This window comes from Lissotriton helveticus, chromosome 6 (assembly GCF_964261635.1).
Source record: "Lissotriton helveticus chromosome 6, aLisHel1.1, whole genome shotgun sequence".
Classification (NCBI taxonomy): Eukaryota; Metazoa; Chordata; class Amphibia; order Caudata; family Salamandridae; genus Lissotriton; species Lissotriton helveticus.
The window spans coordinates 706,770,478-706,791,115 of record NC_136067.1 but is presented as its reverse complement, the minus strand read 5'-3'; the positions used below and the strand labels follow the sequence as shown (position 1 = coordinate 706,791,115).

Here is a 20,638-nt window from a genome sequence, read left to right as displayed (position 1 = left end):
TGTGCGCTATACAAGAACTGGTAACATAACAGCGAGAGAGGGATACACATAGTGTCCCAGCTCTAGAAGGCATGCGCTGCTACTGTGCCGTTTAACGATGACAAAATACGCAAAGCATGGGAGGCGTACTTGGGAAGTCCGATCACGGACGAACAACGGGATGCCTGCTGTGCAGTCACGAAAAAGATTTCCCTTAACAGTCAACACAAATTAATTCACTTTTTAGTTTCTCCGTAGGATGTACATTACCCCTGCAAGACTCCATAGGATAGACCCGGCCAGATCGCACCATTGCACCAGATGCTGCGCTCCAAATGCCGACTTCGCTCATCTCACTTGGACCTGTCCGAACATACACTCGTACTGGGTAGTCATACAGAAGATGGTGAGTGACATGATCAAGGTTCCAATGAACCCTTGCCTGAGATTGCCCTGCTGGGATATGCTACACAGTTCGCACAGGCAACTCGTAGGTTTGTTGCCATTAGTCGACTCCTGGCCAAAAGGGAAGTGGCCATCCACTGAGGTGGCAGAGCAACGCCCTCGGTGAAAGGATGGCTGAAGAGCATGGCATCTTGCTCCACAAACAGTGACATATACGCAACAACACTCCCTCCCACCTCCAGGCCCAAAGATATCTGGGGACCTTACAGAGCATATCTGCAGGCGCAGCGGCAAGACGCTCCCACGCAGGCAGAACATGGATTAGTTCCTACCGGAGTGGGATAAACTGTCCCAAGACTCACTGTATCACTGTATAGTAAGTAATCTTTATTGACTGTGCGATTAATTAAAATCTTTACAGTATAAAACACATGAACGCCCCCCCCCCCCCGGAGAGCCCTTCGCCCGATAAAACCCTGTGTACAACTTTAAAATAACATAACGAGTATTTTCACTACTTTATGTCCATTAAAACTTCTATAAAAAAATAAAATAAAAATAAAACATTTTTGTTTGGTCCTTGTCTTCCCACCTTTGAGAATTTAGAGCTTGTGTGGGAGTTCAGCGTGGTTGTTCTCGACACAATACCAGCTGTCAGTCGGAATGTTCTTCATGAGGCCCTAAACCAACCCTGCTTTGATTTTTAAGTCCGGTGAATCCACGTACTTTCCATGCTAAATTCACCATCAGCTAGTATGGTTGGGGTTCCAGATGGTACTCCTTACACAATATCAGGACCCTTGGGGTCTGTGGCCCTTTGGTGGAGCTCAAGTGCCATTCTGACTTGGTGGTTGAACTTGCCGACCCTAGCTAGTAGGCAGGTCGTAGTTACCGAGAAGCACCAGTTCGAGGCCTCTCTACAGGTTCTGTAGCCTAGGTTCCATAGGGCCGGGCGCAGCAGACGATGTCGATCGCTGTCCAGCTTGGTACAGCAGCACAGAAGATGCAGCCAGGATTCTCTGCGTTAGCTGCATAGCCGGCAGGCGATGGCACCATCTGTACGTGCCCATTTTAGGTTAAAATCCACAATCCTGAGGGCCAAGAGGCGCAAATGCAGAATTTTCTTCCTCGCTTGAATTGATAGCGAGTCTTGCAGGTATGGTTGAGGTTTGCCTGGGATATAAGACTTATCCAGGGCCAGAGTTAATGAGTTATGCCGAAGTGATGAGCAATCAAGCTCAAATGAGATGATCTGGACTTGGCGCTTTACGCCTCGGTCCGAGGCTGAATAGGGAATTTCAAGGAGGGGTAAGCTCTTGCTGTCGATTTTCAGTGAGGCAATGCCTTTTTCCACCATAGCGTGCCATGGGGTGCCCGCTTGTCCAAAAATTATTTTTAGGAAGTGTTTAAGGTTGTTTTCGGGCGCTTTCAGAACTCTGATGTAATATTTTAACAAGTCCCCCTGAAGGGTCAGCTCTGGGTGTTTCAAGCCTATTTCTAGCTTTAGCCTGTTATTCCTTGCCTGTTTTGGGGCTTGTAGCACGAGTTTATACGCTTTCACCTGGGCCGCGTTGATCTTTTTCTCAAATGCTCCTGGATAGGCTATGTGGCCGTACGTAATAGAGGGGATCAGTTTAGCCCTAAGTACGGTCAGCATAGGTTCTACTGAGGGGCTGGCTAGGCGATGGCTTAAACGTCTCAGGGACAGAATAATTTTATCGATTCTAGGTTTTAACTCCTTTAGATGTTTAACTGCCGTGGCCCTCTCTGACACTCAGACACCCAGATAATTGTAGGAAGGGGCTGTACTGATTCGGTGCTCCCCCAAGGACCATGTTGCTTGTTTTTTGTGGTGGTATTTGCCGAAGATTACTATCTTTGTCTTGCTCTCGTTGATCCAAAGGCGATTTACCTTATTGTATGTTGCCAGACTGTTTAAAGCTCTTTGGAGCCCCACCCTGGTGTGGTCCATGACCACCGTGTCATCTGCGTACTGAAGGGTACCCAGGCCCAGCTACCCCAGTCTTGGGGGTACTAAGTTGGCATCTTTCAAAGCTTGCCCCATGTCTGCTGTGTACAAGTTGAAGAGTAGGGGGGCCAACACGCACCCCTGCTTGAGTCCAGAGTTGGTGTCGATTCTTGCTGTTGTAATTGTTGGACTTAATTTCACCTGGACCCATGTCCCCTCATAAAGAGCTTTTATGGCTTTAAGCAGAATTTGAGGGAGCTCCCAGGTCTCAAGCTTTGCCCATAGCCGACTCCTATTTACTCGGTCGAAGGCGGTAGAATAGTCTATGAAACAAGAAAACAGGGGCAACTTATTCCTCATGTTGGCTTGCTTCGCAAGGTAAGAGAGGGCTATGATATTGTCCCAGGTGGAACTATTGGCCCTAAAGCCAGTCTGTGAGGGCGGGAGAATGCCATTCTTATCTACCCAGGCCTCCAGGTCCCTTAGTAGTAGGCGGCCGTATACCTTGGCTTCTATGTCAAGAAGCGCTATGAGCCTATAGTTAGCCGGATTCGAGTGGTCACCCTTTTTATGTATAGGAATTAGGACCGAGCCTTTCCAGGATGTAGGCAGGATTGCAGTGGCAAATGAGTGATTGAATAGCGGGGAGAGTATGGTTGCAAAAAAGGTGGGGGCAGTTTTAAAGACCTGGGCTGGAATACCGTTTGGGCCGGAAGCCCCATCTTTTCTTATAGCCCTAATGAGCTTTAAGATCTCCTCCTCTGTGTACTTTGCGGATTGGCTGGGCCCTGAGGAGTCTTTCGGCGTGCTTTGAGTTTTAATAGTTACAGCAGCCTCCTTGGACCACTCTGAGCTGCCAGGACTCATGTCACTACTCACATCTGAGACTGTATTCTATCCGAGGACGTCCTATGGTTTCCGTGGGTGGGAGGGTCAGCCGGGAGGCGGGAGCGAGATGGGGGAAGGGCCAGGGGCTGCACACAAAATGGCAGCAACAACAACAAGCTTTGCAGCAGGGGAAACGGAGGCGCTTTTAAAATCAAGTATCTCTAACAAGCACAGCCAAGAAGTGCGCGCTAGCGTTATGAAAAGCACTAACACTGCAGGCACTATGATTTAAATAGAGACAGTGTAGTCAAGCGCTACTAAATGGGAAAAGGTCTGCACTTAAGCGCTATGATACTAATTGCAGAGGCAGAGTCAGGCGCTACAATCACAGGTTAGCAGTCAGCGCTACGAAGAAATTTCCGCAGAGTCAGGCGCTACAATACCAGGTCTTCTCAGGAGGAGGCAAGGGGAGCGACCGTTCGTGTCGAGTGGATGAAGCACAGCCGTCTGAAACTGAATTCAGACAAAACAGAAGTCCTTATCTTAGGTACCTCCCCCTCCGCCTGGGACGACTCTTGGTGGCCAGAGGCCCTTGGAAAAGCACCCATCCCGACGGACCACGCACGGAACCTGGGCGTCATCCTGGACTCCTCACTCTCGATGACCAGACAAGTCAACGCCGTTTCTTCGTCTTGCTTCAACATTCTTCGCATTCTCAAAAAAACATTTCGCTGGATCCCCACCGAAACTAGAAAAACGGTCACCCACGCACTGGTCACAAGCCGCCTGGACTACGGAAACACCCTATACGCCGGTACCACCGCAAAACTTCAGAAAAAACTCCAACGCATCCAGAACGCATCCGCCAGACTCATACTAGACATCCCGCGTAAAGACCACATTTCTGGTCACCTGAAAGACCTCCACTGGCTCCCCGTCAATAAGAGGATAACTTTTCGCCTCCTAACCCACGCACACAAAGCACTTTACGATCTTGGACCCGAATGCCTCAACACACGACTTTCCTTCTACACCCCCCCCCGCCAGCTACGCTCTTCCAATCAAGCCCTTGCTGCTGTACCTCGCATCAACAAAACCACCATGGGAGGAAGATCCTTCTCCTACCTGGCGGCTAAAACCTGGAACTCACTTCCCATTCACCTTCGCCTCACTCAGAACCACCTAGCATTCAGAAAGCAACTTAAAACCTGGATATTCGACAAGTAATCCCCCACCCTTCTTCAAGCGCCTTGAGACCCTCTGGGTATGTAGCGCGCTATATAAATTCTTTGACTTGACTTGTTGCTACAGTTGATATTTGCCCAAGCCTTGAATGTAAACACCACTTATGTGAATCTGTGATTGAAATAGATAGGGCATTAGTGATATGGGGATCCGAGAAACACACTTTGGGGTAACATGAATGCAAAGCACTAGTGACTGTACCATGGATGATGTATATTTTACATGCATGTACTTACCGAAAGATTTTATCTGTCCCAGTATACTGCTGTACTTATATCTAAATGCAAAATAAAGTGTTAACATTTTTTTTTCAAAAGTGGAAAAGATGGTCTCGGTGAGGAGCCGCATTAAGGGCCATCCTAAACCAGGTTTGAGGATTGCCTGGAAACTTTTCTATTCCATGTCCGATAAGCTTTCCTTTATCAGTTGGGAGTGTGAGGTACCCATGTTTTAAGTGCTCAGTCCTGAATAATGCTTAGCGTGTCTTCTTTCCTTCCCTTTCTATCTACTTTCCAGCTGTTTCACTAGTGTGCAAATGTGGGGTTGACTTCAAAGGTTTATGGATCATTTACAGTGGTGTAGATATTATATGGTTTGCAATATTATAGGATGATCCAACGATGAAGAAAAAAAAATTTCTTAGTAAGAAAACCATCTAGGTTTTGTACAATGACCAACGAGAAATGTTCACTATTTTACACAAAAAGGTCAACTGTCAGAAAACTTTAAATGGCGTGTGATCACTTATTTTGAGTTCTATCTAACAAACACCCTTCGTAGAATTCTGAAAATCTGTTGTGCAGTCTCTTCTCAGCGTCACTGTTTCACAAATTCCTTAGATCACAGTCCATGTTTGGCCTCTATTCCGAACATTTATAATCTAGTCTCAAACAATATTTTGATTTGCATTTTAAACTGAACACCCAAAATTGTTAAGTATTAATAAACCTGGTACTTTAAGAGTATGGGCATATAGACATCTTGCACAATTTCTGTTAGGAATGCCTTCAAATGTTGCTCAGTAGATGCCATGAGCTACATCAGTCATATACCATAACAGTGGGTAACAACCTACACCCAACCAAAAATATGCTGCTTGTACCGTTTAAAAAAAAAATCTATTGCAAATGGCATACCCAAACTGATTTACCCAGCTGATGTAACATATGTTTTGGTTACTAACAATATGAAGACAATTCTAACCAGCAGATTTTAAGGCAATAAAATACTTACAGTGCCAATCGTTGAAGTACAACTGGTACATTTTCACACTCTGAGGTAAGGTACGGCCGTGCCTTTGAGTAACTTTCAATAGCATCAGTGTAAACTTGCAGCAGAGGCAAATGATCTTCAGATGTCTTCCACTTCTCTGCAAACTCCAGGAGTGTCTGTTTACATTAAGAATATATTGATGAATAAACGAGAATTTTGAGTGCACTTCTCAATTGTATAATAGGAGTGCTCACTTTCAAGCAGCTTCACTTGCCAACATTTATAATTGACAAAATATTTAAAGAAAATGGAGCTCTTGATCTGAGTTCTGCCTTCGCATGGCATGGTGATATCTGGGCAAGGCAAGATGCTAGTCCATTCAAAATGCAGAAAAAGAAAATGTAAGGCACTTACGAATTTAGTCACTTAAGTATATTTGTTGAAATGCTTATTTCATGACAAGTAATGGTGCACAACTATATTTAGGTTTAAATAGATTTAAAAGCTCATCTATAGCCCAATGCCTCTATGCACCATATAGATTGAATATGCTACTTACCAGTATGCATCTGTTCTTGGCATGTAGGGCTGCTAACATTCATATCTTAGCATTAGATCGCCGCCTAGTGTTGGGCTCGGATGATTGCACATTGTTGTCCTGGAAGAGTCTTCGAAGTATCCTGAGATAGGTGGCTCCTCCCCTGGACTACAGTGCGCATGGGCATCGGCTCCATCCCCAGATTGTTTTTCGCCATTGTGGCAGAAGATGGAGTGAAAAGTGTAAAGGATGTCCATGCTAATGAATAAATACAATAGTATATCTGCAGCTGCGACAGGCACCGGGGAGGAGGGCGGGCGATATGAATGTTAGCAGCCCTACATGCCAAGAACAGATGCATACTGGTAAGTAGCATATTCAGTTCGAGGCATGTGGGCTGCTAAATTCATATCTTAGCATAGAATACATAGCAGTCCCTCCATCAGCGGCGGTTGCCCGTGCCAGCTGCAGAAACCTGAAAAAGTGTCTTCAGAACAGCCTGTCCTACAGCAGCTTGCTGCTTGGAATGCACATCAACACAGTAGTGTTTAGTAAAGGTGTGTGGTGTAACCCACGTGGCTGCTCTGCAAATATCCTCTAAAGGAATGTTCCCTAGGAAAGCCATGGATGCCCCCAGTTTGCGTGTGGAGTGCGCTCTGGGGGGTATTGTTAAAGTGCGCTTGGCTTTTTGATAACATATCTGGATGCATTTAACAATCCATCTGGCTATCCCTGCTTTGGAAATCGGGTTGCCTTTGTGTTGTGGTGCGAAGGCAACAAAGAGTTGTTTTGTTTTTCTAAAGGGTTGTGTTCTGTCTATGTAGTACATCAACGCCCTCCGTACATCTAAGGTATGGAGCATTCTTTCCGCCACCGTTTGCGGGTTTTGAAAGAATGCTGGTAAGTCAATAGTTTGGTTTAGATGAAACTGTGACACCACCTTCGGAAGGAATTTGGGGTTAGTGCGTAGCACTACCCTATTTGGATGGATTTGAATGAATGGCTCCTGGATTGTGAGCGCCTGCAGCTCACTGACACGCCTCAGAGACGTAATAGCTACAAGGAAAGCTACTTTCCACGTAAGGAACTGGAGTTCACACGAGTGCAGTGGCTCAAATGGCGGTCCCATCAGTCTGGTGAGAACGACATTGAGGTTCCACACCGGAGCTGGCGGTGTCCTTGGGGGAATGACTCGTTTCAGACCTTCAAGGAAGGCTTTAATGGCAGGCACCCTGAAGACAGAGAGGTGCTGCCTGTTCTGGAGATAAGCCGCTATGGCGGATAGATGTATCCGAATGGAAGTGTACGCTAGATTGCACTTGTAAAGATGCAACAGATAGCAGATGATGTTGGGGATAGATGCATCTAGCGGGTTGATGTCATTGGCTGTACAGTAAATGACAAAACGCTTCCACTTTGCAGCATAGCATGCTCTAGTAGTTGGTTTCCTCGCCTCCTTGATGATGTGCATGCACTCCGGAGGTAGGTTAAGGTATCCAAACTCTAGGACTTCAGGAGCCAGATCGCCAGGTTGAGCTGTTGTGGATCTGGATGCTGAATGTCTCCATGGTTCTGCGTCAAAAGACTGGGCGTGAGGCGCAGTCTTTGATGCGGCACCACTGAGAGTTCGAGGAACGTGGTGTACCAAGCCTGGCGCGCCCACGTTGGAGCAACCAGGATGAGAGTCATCTTGTGCTGCCTTAGCTTTCTTGCGACCAGCGGTATTAGAGGGGCTGGCGGAAAAGCGTACGCAAATTTGCCTGACCAGTTCATCCATATCGCATTCCCCTGCGACTGTGGGTGAGGGAACCTGGCGGCAAAGAGTTGGCATTTTGCGTTCTCTGCTGTGGCAAACAGGTCTATCTCCGGATGACCCCACTGCTGGAAGTACGGGTGGAGAACAGATGGGTGTATCTCCCACTCGTGCATTTGATGGCTGTATCTGCTGAGCAGATCCGCCATCTGATTGTCCTTTCCTGGGAGGTGTTCTGCCATGAGGAAAATGTTCCTCTGAATGGCCCACTTCCACATGCTCTGAGCCAGATGAGACAGCTGTGGCGAGTGGGTGCCTCCCTGCTTTTGAATGTAGTACATCGCGGTCATGTTGTCCGTCCGGACTAGCACGACTTTGTTGCACAGATGTACAATGAAGGACTTGAGCGCCATGAAGATTGCCATCAGTTCCAGATAGTTGATGTGCATCTTTTGTTGCTGCGTCGTCCATAGTCCCTGCACTGTGTAAGTGAGCACATGAGCTCCCCATCCCTGGAGAGATGCGTCCGTTGTCAGGACAATCTGCGGCACGGGCTCTTGGAACAGTCGGCCCTTGCAAAGGTTGTGTGGAGTCCACCAATGCAGAGAGTCGTATGCCCGACTGGTAACCAACACTAGGTCTGTCAATTGCCCACAAGCCTGTGTCCACTGATTCGCTAAGCACTCCTGGAGCGGGCGCATATGTAGCCGTGCGTGAGGGACTATGAAGATGCAGGAGGCCATCATGCCTATCAATTGCATGAACACTCTCGCTGGAAGCGAGTGTTGTGGCCTGAACTTTTGGATCAGAGCCTGCATGCTGTCTATCCTGACTTGGTTTGGCTGAGCCATGGCCGTCAGGGTGTTGATCGTTGCACCTAGGAACTGCCGGACATGCGCCGGCTGAAGATGCGATTTTGGGTAGTTCAGGGAGAAACCCAGATCGTGAAGAAGGTGAATTGTAGTCGACATGTCTGCGGCGCACTGTTGCTCTGACTTGGCTTGCACGAGCCAGTCGTCTAGGTAGGGGTAGACATGGATGTTCTGCCTCCTGAGGTGCGCCGCTACTGTCGCCAGACACTTGGTGAACACCCTCGGGGCTGTTGTGACTCCGAAGGGTAGGACTTTGAACTGGTAGTGCCTGCCTTGAATAGTGAACCTGAGGTATTTCCTGTGTGACGGGTGTAGTGGAATGTGGAAATAAGCATCTTTGAGATCTAAGGTTGCTAAGAAGTCTCCCTGGTTTAGCAAGGGAAGAATCTGTTGCAGTGTAAGCATGTGGAAATGTTCTGATAGTATGTACAGGTTGAGGGGACGTAGATCTAGAATGGGCCTGAGAGATCCGTCCTTCTTTGGAATAAGGAAGTACAGGGAATATACCCCCGTGCCTTCCTCCCCCACCGGCACGAGCTCGATTGCTCCCTTTTGCAGCATCACCACTACTTGCTGCTGCAATAAGAGCAAGTGCTCTGCGGACATAGGCCGTTGCCCTGGCGGGATGTTGGGTGGAGTGGACTTCAACTCTAGGCAATAACCATACTGGACTAGTTGTCGCACCCACCTGTCTGTGGTGATGTTTCTCCAGACGGGCAGGAACTGCTGCAGTCTCCCCCCGACAGGTGTTAGGTGGTCGGGGGGCAGTGACAGAGAGTCACTGTTTGCTGGGAGTAGAGGTGCGGGAGCTGTTGTTTCCTCTGCCGCGACCTCTGTTGCTGTTATTCCTGTAACCTCCCTTGTTCTGTTTAGTGAACGAGGATTGTGCCCCACCTTTTGCGAACTGGGATTGTTGACCCATTTGTCCTCTGGTGACTCCACGTGCACCTGAGCGACGAAAATTGCTGCCACGAAACTGTTGTGACTGTAGGGCCCCCATAGACTTAGCAGTTTCTGTGTCTTTCTTTATTTTCTCTAGGGTGGTGTCAACATCCGGACCAAACAGACTATCAGGATTGACTGGCTGATTAAGAATTGTTGTCTGAATATCCGGTTTAAACCCTGAGATGCGGAGCCACGCTTGTCGTCTCAGCATAACGCTAGTGTTGATAGCTCTAGCAGCTGTGTCCGCAGCGTCAAGTGCACACTTGATGGCTGCGTTTGAGATTAGCTTCCCTTCCTCAATCAGCAGTTTGGTGCCCTCTTGGAACTGTGGAGGCAGGTGTTGTACAATCTGTTCTAGGGTGTCGTAGTGCGCCCTATCATAACGCGCCAAGAGCGCCTGTGTATTGGCGATGCGCCAAAAGTTTGATGCCTGTGCAGCTACTCTTTTGCCCCCTGCCTCTAGCACTTTGGATTCCTTATCCGGGGGAGGAGCTTCACCCGTAGTCTGGGAGTTGGCACGTTTCCTGGCATTGGCGACCACAAGAGAGTCCAGTGGCAATTGTCCCCGAATGTATGCGGGGTCTGCAGGTGCAGGTCTGTACTTTTTTTCAATGCGAGGGTTGACCACTCTCGCTCTCGTAGGCTCCTTAAATATGTCCCCAGCATGCTTGAGGACGCCTTTAAGCATAGGCAGTGTCTTTACTGTCCTTTCAGAGACTGAAAAAGTGTCGAAAAGGAAGTCTTCCTCAACAGGGTCGGCATGCATGTCCACATCGTGATTGGCTGCCGCCCTTTCGAGTAGAGCATGAAAACCTGCTGAATCCTCAGTCGGGGATGCCCGTGTATTAAAAGGCTGCGGGTCCTGCCCCGCACCTTGGGTGTTCTGGTCACCAGTGTCATCATATGAATCCGGTTGCACATCAGGTTCATTGATTGGGAAATTGTACTGCTCGTCCTCATCATACCCCTCACCCGCAGAGTGTTCTGGGGAGGGAGTAGGGCTCCGTCTCGGAGGAGGCTGGATTGGTTCCGTGAGGCCTGAGGCGTCAAGGGGCACCCTCTTCTTCTTTAGTGGGATGACATAGGGGTCCACTGGCTCCGAAGTGATTTTCCTCTTATAGAGGGTCAGTTTGCCTGTGTCAGCGTCGATGAAATGCTCCGAATCGTCCTCGGATTCGAGTACCTGACGTGGAAGTGGGCCAGTCGGTGAAGAAATCACCTGTTTCGGTGCCGATTTGGTTGAAAATGCTTTTGGCGCCTCCTTCGGCGGCAAAATAAAGAGAAGTTTCCCAGACGGCTTCTCTGGAGTGTCTTTTCGCGGCTGCGTTGATGGTATCGGAGCCGACGGGGCAAAGGCCTTTTCCCTGATTCTTTTCAGTGATTCGGCTATGGGGGACGGCACACTCACAGTTTGTGTCGGCGCTGACGAGGATGGTCTGATTTTCCCCTCGGATCCGACGTCCTTGTGGGCCTTGTGCGTTTTGGGCGCGGATCCTGTCTTTACCGCCTCCGATTCCTGCGTTCGGGGCACAGACTTCTTTCCGTGTGCCTGCGTAGCCTCCTTGGAGCCGACTTTGGCGGGTTTTGACGGCGTCGTAGCCGCTGTCCCGTGCCGACCATCTTTCTTGGAGGACCCCTCCTCTGGCGTCGGTTTCGATTTCGCAGCATCGGAATCGACGGACTTCTTCGACTTCTGCGGACCGGAGGTCGACGGAGTCGATGGGGTAGCGGGCACCGTCGGTTTCACCGGCACGGCAGCCATCTTAGGGACACTCGAGTCCTTAACTTTCGGTTTCGTTTTCGGGTCGGCCATTTTAGGTGTTGTCGATCCCGATGGTTTCGGTTTCGGTTTCGAAACAGTCTGCCCAGCAAGTAAGTCCGTGGCCGGGCCCGAAGGCGGGGCTGTGGCTTGCGGCAACGGGTCTTGGGTAAGGCCGACAGGCGATCCCGTGTCCCGGTCGGCATCCTCGTAACCTTCGGGGCAGAGCTCGTCCGCTGAGCTATCCGCCGCGGCCCCATAAATCTCATCGTCGTCTCCTACCTCGTCGACGTATTCAAGGCCTTGACCCGCGACTCCGTCGTCGTCTCCCGGATCCGCCTCGACCTCCGTCTCGGGTGGGGAGATTTGGAGATGATGACCCTGGTCTTCTTCGTCTTGGTCGCCGAAGATGTTCTCCGGATCCGGGGCCGCCTGTTTAGCTTCCATGCGCATCGCGCGCCGAAGCTTGAGAGTCTTCTTTGAGCGGAACTGTGCACACAACTTGCACTTGCCGTCGTCGTGGTCAGGCGAAAGGCATTTGTTACACACGGGGTGTAGATCGATGTGTGGGTACTTGGACCCACAGAGCGGGCAGTACTTAAACGGGCTCCGCTCCATGTCCGAAAAGGCTTGCAGTCGTGTCGCGATGAGAAGGCCTCAAAGTTCCGAGAGCGAAGAAAACTCCGCTTATTCCGGCTCCAAGAGACGGAAGACTCGAGACCGTGCGCAGACAATACCGACGCAAGAAAATCGAGGCCTTTTGGCCGCTAAAAGTTAGTTTTTCTTGGTTCCGACAGTAAGACGTCGAGACCACATCCGAACCCAATGGCGGAAAAAAACAATCTGGGGATGGAGCCGATGCCCATGCGCACTGTAGTCCAGGGGAGGAGCCACCTATCTCAGGATACTTCGAAGACTCTTCCAGGACAACAATGTGCAATCATCCGAGCCCAACACTAGGCGGCGATCTAATGCTAAGATATGAATTTAGCAGCCCACATGCCTCGAACACCATGTTATGTCAACCTCTTAACCACTGGGCAAAGCATTCCCTTTGACACATTAGCAATTATACAGGATTTCGTAGCCACTGGCCATAACCCTGTGCTAAGTGACATACAGGGCATGACATGCTTCTGTGCCCCATATTAAGCACTGTGCACATTGCAAACAGACGATGGTCCATGACAGATACAGACATATATCTCAATGTTGACCCCTATAATGCCTCACCATTTGAATTCAAGAGCTCTCAAGAATGATTACCAAACATCCCTACTAATGGCACTAATAATCTGGTCACAGTATCAGAGAATGATGCAATAAGGAGCAATCCACTGAAGCACCAAGTAGAATTTTCAGAAAATGCAGTATTCAACATCCTTTGACCCTCTCGAACTTCTCCATCCTACAAAAACTTAACTGGGTGTGGCCCAGGCCCCAGGTCGGTGGTCAGAAATTACTGTAAGGTTATGAACCTGGGGAGGATCCCTAGAAGGAGAAACACTTTATTTTCTTGAAGTAATTAGCTTAATTACTAACAAGTGCACGCGAAAGGGTTTCTACAATAGGAGAAATAGGGGCAAGAAAAACATATCTTGTCAGTCAAATTTATGTACAGGAGAGAACATACTTTTAGTATTTCTCCAACAATAAAATTATTGAACAAATGGCTCCTAGTTTGAAAAATAAAAGGACATGCCTTTTCAGTTGGGTGTTTTTTATTCTCGATTGTGTTTTAATGTTGTTTTGTTAATCGTGAGCTAGTCCATCACATCTTCCCCCACACAACTAAAGATAAATTCTACTCTTTTGAAATTCACCTACCAGCATAATGGTGTGCCTCATTTATGTAGCATTTTGAAAAATTACTGTCGCCTGTGTGACATGTCAACAAATCTAAAAGCATATGCTGTAAATGGTCTACATTCTAAAGGAAAAAAAAGAGCAAGATCTCAACAGACAAAAGTAAAGAAGTCAAAACCAGCTGGCGATAGAGGTAAATACGGAAGGTACTTTTAAAAAAATAAAAAACAAGCCAGGCTGTATCTTGTTTGAGTTTCTTATCCACCACTAAAGAAAAATAATACACAATAAAATCACAAATATTCAAATTTTATGAGGAAAACTAATTAAATGGACAAAGAATGAAAAAGCAGAGAATAGGTACATAAGGCAAGTAAACCACGTATTGGCAATGTCAAAAGGTCTGGTTTATGAATTAAAAGTACCTTTTTAGGTCATTAATGGGATTAGGCACTCAACACGTAAGCAGTGTCACTCAACTTTGCACTCATATCATCGGACTCGTTCCTGCATTCACCCTCTGATATTACCACACTGAAACACACAACCATATGCAAGAGGAATTAAAAACCATACTAGTAGAAAAAAGTAAATATGCTGACATCAAAACATGGTAGGTGTGTGCTTGCAATAACGAAAATTAACATAGCAGTGGCTGTACATCTTGCAGGGGTCTTGCACAGTGTATAGTTGGTTACGAGTTCCAGCGCGTGTTTGCCATCTTGGAATGGTAAAAGAATAACATCATAAGGACAACAGCATTCCATAATCATCACCTGGTTTAGCCGAAGGTGACTTGCAATGTGCGGTGCACAGCAAATGAAGTGAGGGGAAAGCAAGCAGCCAGTCAGCCCTGCCCGGGGATCTGTAGGATTTTCTTCAGTAAAAAATTACATTAAAAAAGGAGAAGCAAGGAAATTAAAGAGAACTATAGGAAGAAAAATGAAAACCAAAGTACCTGCCAACGAGGTGGATGTCTACATGTGAACATAAAATGCTGTCAGAGCTAAAGAGCCAATTACTGAAGTGAACTGAACCATTACATTACCCCATGCATTACTGTCAAGGATGGAAGTGGATTGAAAATTACACTTCAACAGGCCCATGGCAGAAGAGAACTGCCCTCAGCTTGGAGGGATGAGTGTGTGTGTGAGCGAATTATTTGTTTTTATTACAAGATCCTGTCAGATAGCTAAGCTTTTCCAAAGAGATCCTAGCAGGAAACAGCGCAAATCTTATATCCCCTGGATTTGTCAAAGGGGTAACCGATATCATTCTTTACAAAGGAATCTGTCACACTTCATGTAACAACATATCTGATTGCTGGATTTAACAGTGCAAAAACGACCCAGCCCTTAAATGCCCATGTGCTTTTAAATCTGTGTTACATAGGACAGTATTCAAGATTATTGCTCTTTTCTGTAACTTTACATATGCAGATCAGATTACTGGCATCTGACATTTTTCTAGTTAATTTTTAAGGTTTACATCGGTTATCAATGACTTAAGTAAGGCATTCCACCTACATACGTTCAAGCTAGCCAAATTCGCAGATGATATCCAACTCTCACTTTGATCCCAAACTCTAGCTACAAGTACTCACACTCCTATTAGGATACGGATTCATAGCAGGTCACCAAATTAACCTGAATAAGGCAGAGGGTTGGCTATATTGGCTTGCAACACTGGGAAGGGAACTGCAACACCTTACCGTTGGACAATGGAGATGGAATTGTTTTACGTGCAATCATAGGTTCTCTAAGTGACAAACAAAATAGACCTTTTTGCAGACTTAAGGCAGGCAGTGGCTATATTGCCAAGTCCATTAAATTACTTTACAAAATGTAAGAGAAACTACACAGCACAAAATATATATATATATATATATATATATACACACACACACACACATATATAAATATACACACACATATATATACATAGGAAAAGTGACATCTTTAAAAACATCTTCACAAACTTTATTTTCTTTCACAGTAAATGACCAGGAAGGAAGAGGCAATGACATTGTATGGGTAGCAGTAAAGTAAGTGAGACAATAGAACACTGAGCATTTGAAGAGCACCTTGGCTTCCAGTGTCAAATCATGCCTGGTGGGTGGCAGCAGACTTAGTTCTTCATGCAGTAACAGCGCACTATTAACCGGACTTAAGGTCTTCCATCAGTGAGGAGGGAGGGTTGCTTATGATCTCAATGGAGAGTCCCCAGAGAGAGAATTATTACAGGTAAGCACTCATTCCTTCTCTCAGGAGATTTCCACTGATAATCATCGGCCCGGAATAGACTAGTTAGCTCATTCCCCTAACCTGCGAGGGAAGAGAAACGAGGTATGACATTAAAGCAAAGAGATTTCTAAAAGGAGCTTCCCCTATTTGGGCATTTGCTCTAGAGTCTGAATCAAGCCAATAGTGTCTTGTAAAGGTGTGAACAGAGCGCCATGCTGCTGCCTTGCAGATCTCAGAAATGTGAATATTTCTAACTAATGCAGCAGTAGCTTGTCAAATGGGTTTTTAGTTTTCCCGATAATGCTTTGTTGACTTTCTGGTAACAGAGGATTATGCAAGAGACTTTCCATCTAGATAAGGATTGTTTTGATGTGGCAAATCCGGTTCGTAAAGGACCATAGTTTACAAATAATTGTTTTGACTTTCTCGGGTCATTAGTCTTGTCTAGATAACAGGTTAACACCCTCCTCACATTGGGAGTGTGGCGAGATCTATCTGGAAACGAGGGGTGTTGAAAGGATGTAGGCAAATAATAACCTAATTGACATGAAATCCAAAACTACTTTAACAAGCATTGGCATAGCCAATAGGTCTCGCCTTTGGGACCTTTATAAGTATTTAATTATGCAGCGCAATATCCTTGCTGCAACATCACTGTTAAAAACTAAACACAAGGTCCCAAAGGTGAGACCTATTGGCTATGCCAATGCTGGTTTTCTGATTCTTCGAAGTGAGGTGGCGGCATTTCCAATTGGGAGCATCCCATCAATGGCTTCTGACTTCGAATCATGGGGGTTGTCGTTCTCAATGCCACTTACATGCATTTGGGCTAGCGAGTTTTGGTGCAACAAAGCAGTGCATTTTGGGCATTGTGGTGCTTTATATTCGTGCCAGTTCTGTCATGTTGTTTAAACTAACTGTTGCGCTGTTATATTTCAAAATTAAATACGAAGAGGAGAGCCTGTGCATGAAGCTTTCAAAACTACGCCTGTATTTCAAAGAATAGGATAACGCTGTCAGTAACTGCTTTAATAACATAACGAACGCTTTAGTAAACTAAGCGTTCTGTTTGTTTACAGCTCATAGGAAGTTCCCGTGAGTTTAAGTAGCGCGAAAGATTCACCGCTTTGCCTAGTGAACGCGGCTTCCAGGTATGCTAAAAGCTTTTTAATTATATCCATTAGCGAAAGCTTTAAGTTTCCATTTAACTAATGGCCTGTCATCCTTCATATGGAGCTGATTATCGAAACGATAAATAGGCAGAGAAGCCCTCAGTTAAATAACTCCGGCTGGAAGAAAAGGTAGGCTTTTTTAAAGCTGCATGGTGCAGTCTTGTACTGAACCTTCTACACATGTAAATAATCGTAAGAAACAATTCCAAAATGTGGTTCCTTCTTCCACACAGAAAGAAAACTGAACGGAAAAAAACACACTATTGTCCAGGTATACTAATGAGTGTGCAGAGCCAACGAGAAAGTAAATATTTAACAAGACAGCGCTGGAAGGAAGGAGAAATGCGAGTCACGAAAACAATGCAGCGCTCCTGAAACAGAAAGCACGGCCGGCCGGCCTTGAAAGCCTTTGATGCCGCAGGGGGTGGAGCGGCACCAAGCTGGGCAACAGATGGCTGACGATTTGATGCTGTGCACGCGCATTTTAGGTCAATGCGCTTGCGCATTGACCTAAAAGCGCACGGGCACAGCATCAAATCGCCAGTTAGTTAAAGTCTGGTTAAAGCCCTATAGTCTCGCTTCCGCTCAATGCGCATGCGCATTGACAGGTCGCGAGACCGAAAAAGGAATTTGGGGTTTATTACTGTGAAACATCGTATGATGTTTCAAGGAACATAGAACCTGTATATAGCTAGATCTGTGTGCAGAGGTTATAGTGGTTAGAAAGCAAGCCTTCGAAGACAAATGTAGGGATGCCTTTTGTATAGGCTGTAAGGCAGAACTCCTGAGCAGAGAGAACAATATGCATCTCCAACGAAGCGGATAGTCTACGAACAGGGCATATTTTCTTTATGCCTTCCAGGAAATCCATCACTAAAGAGAAGTTTTAAAATAAGCATTGGTAAAGCCAATCTGTCTCGCCTTTGAGGCCTTATAAGTGTTTAGCTAGAGCTATTGGTTTTGCCAATGAGGTATTGATGCGCTGGTGCTGATGTGGTCCTACCTGATACTGTGTTGGGGCTATGTTGGTTCTGAGGTGGTGCTCTGCAGATGTGGAGGTGGTGTTTAGTGATGCTGAGCAGATGCTGCGCTGGTGATAAGTGAGGCTGTGCTGGTATTTAGTGATGCTAGGACGGCGCTGAGTTATGCAGATGTTGTGGTTTTGCGCTGGTTGTTAGGTGGTGTTGTGCCGGATGTTGAAGTGGTGCTTAGTGAGGCTGAGGTGGTGTTGTGCTGACGCTGAGTTGGTGTTGAGGTGATGCTGTACTGATGTTGAGGTAGTGACGCGCTGATGTTAAAGTGGTCCTGAGGTTTTGCTGTGGTGTGGCTGCGCTGGTGCAGAGAGGAGGCTGCACCGGTGGTGGTGCACTGATTGGGAGGTGGTGGTGTGGTGATAAGATGGTGTTGCGCTGAGGCTGAAGTGGTGCAGAGTTGCTGCTGATGTGGGGGGATGCTGTAGTGTTGCGATGGGGTTGTGCAATGATGAGGAGGAGGTGGTGGTGGGTGTGCTGATGCTGAGATGGTGCTGATGTTGAGGTGGTATTTAGTGATGCAGAGGTGATGCGGAGTGATGCCGTGGTGGTGGTGCAGAGTTGGTAGTAAGATGGTGCTTAGTTCTGCTAAAGTGAAAAAATAAAAGTTTGAAGCAAGATTTTGTTTGTATAGGTGGTAAAAATAAATGTGAGCACGATTTATGTTCCTTCATGTGCACCTTTGATAACTAGTGGCTTTTCCAATGGTTCCAGCCATGCTGTACAGCACCACCAATGCTGTGAAGGATGGCTTGTAAAAAAGAAGACAGATGGTATATTTTACTAAACAACAACAGAGTTCCAGAGGGTCTGGGAGAAAAAATAGGTAAGTCTGTAGTGAGCAAGAAACCAGCCAAAACAAAAGACCCTGGACTGACTACCAGAAAAATATGCAATGACAACTCGATGGATGATCAAAGATACCCATCAGTCACCACTCGATACCACCCTTCATCATTTGGGATTTTTGAAACCATCCATGCAAGTCAGTGATATACAGACGTGAGGAGACCAGATGGTGAAAAGTTCTCCTCCGCTGAACTGGCACTGGTATGGTATACCACTCTCTGAGACTAATAAGTGGTAGAGCGTGGTGTGACTGAGGGAGTGCAGTGCAAAAAACCAAAACTATAACGTGAAAACATAATAGAAAAATTTGTCTAAAATTGGATAAAGGAGCATAAAACAAATTTTATTAGGGTGATGCTCGCTTTGCCAAATCTAAAAAATTATTATGTAAAGACAGTTTGAGAAATGCGCTGTCTAGAGATGGAACTAGGCCAACATGTTTCAGCAATATATGGACATGGTTGTCCTTGCTTTCTTCAGGACCTCATAACAATCAAATGCTACTGCAAAGAAATATATAAATCATAAGTGACAATATAAAACAGACAAGTACAACAGATAACCTGCAGTCTCCAGGTGAAGGGTCTTGTCTTAGCTCACAGCTAATGTTGTTCACTGAAAGGTCAGAACAAACACGGGTCAGGCATCAGACTAGTTACATACCCACATTAACTCACATAGAAGCTAGGTATACTTAGTATAAACCTTAGATTAAGTCAAAAATAGTGACTATAAACACTCCCAACGGTAGTGTAATTAAGTGATCAATATCAGGATATATGATTTATATGCCAAATAGTATAAAAATCACGTCTGTGAGACGTGAAGACCTCACCCCACCTGGCAGTGGCTCAGGATTAGAGTGAAGCACCGCTCTATAAAACACGTGAAAACAAAGGAGAACATGTTTACCATAGTGTGCAAGAACCTAAACATTAAAAACCTTCCATGGCCTGTCATTATGCAGAGCGAGTGGAAAAAGGCGTTAAATTAACCCATTTAAGTAAAACCGGACGAGGTAATCAGTAAACCTCTCCGTTATATCACGTTCCACACCCACGTTACGAGACCGCTAGTGTGTTTCTGGTGGAATGTGCAAAAATAGCACATTCCCATGATGAGGAAATAGCTATAGAGGCAAAAATCGTCTTGCCATAATAGAAACGCGCGCCAAAACATTTTGTCCATGCTAATGGCAACGATCAAGAAACACTCACCTAACCGTCGGTACTTCTTTGCCGGCGTCTGAACCGACTGGGGAGGCACCGAACGGTCGGGAAGTGTTGTATTAAAAGGAAAGTACTGGTTGGTCTAGCGCACACGTGACCGGCGCGTTCTTAGTTCCGATTGGCTCAATATGCAGGTCACCAAGGAGAGAGTGATGGCGTACGCTGTTGGCTATCTAGCGTCGCCCTGGAAATGAATGTCAACAAACAAACAAAACAAAGCGGGCGAACAGATCGAGTATTATAAAATCTGTAGTCGGCCCGTAAAAATAATTCAATTAATTAGGACGATGTTACTAAGAACAAACGGCTCATTACCAAGCCGATGAGAAACAGCATTAATTACGGGGTCGATATACCCTGGTAAAATGTCGCCCGTCATAAGGCATGAAGACTAATTTATGTGCAAGGGATTAAAGATTGTTTTGGATGTTTTAGAGGCACATGGAGATGAATTGTGGGAGAGGTGTGGCGCCGCGGCCAGGGCGACTGACGCTGGAATCTGGGGACCACGGTTCGATCCCCGGCTCCGGCGGCAGGTTAGCCCAGCACCATGTGACTCTGGGCAATAGCTCGCTTAATCTTCCCGACGGCCCCCAGCGCCTAGAGACCCTTACGGGTGATTGTGCGCTTTACAAATGTGGACTTTACTTTAATTGCTGGTATATAGATATTCAATTAAACATTGCAGGGCCGTGTGGATAATAGGACAGACGGTGTCTGTTATATTACAGTTCTGGATTACAAAGTAGACCACGGAATATCGTCATTGAGCCCCTGTTTATGGGTATTGAGCTTCAGGACCC

At 46.4% G+C, this 20,638-nt stretch overlaps 1 protein-coding gene across 2 annotated transcripts in view; it reads right to left on the bottom strand.

Annotated features, from left to right (window-relative positions):
- The window catches only part of ZNF292 (zinc finger protein 292), a 670,886-nt gene that overhangs the window by 521,887 nt on the left and 128,361 nt on the right, over window positions 1–20,638 (bottom strand). For both annotated transcript variants that reach the window (XM_078648177.1, XM_078648178.1), the window contains exon 2: window positions 5,660–5,814. In XM_078648177.1, coding sequence (XP_078504303.1) covers window positions 5,660–5,814 — 155 coding nt within the window. The remainder of the gene's footprint in view (window positions 1–5,659; window positions 5,815–20,638) is intronic.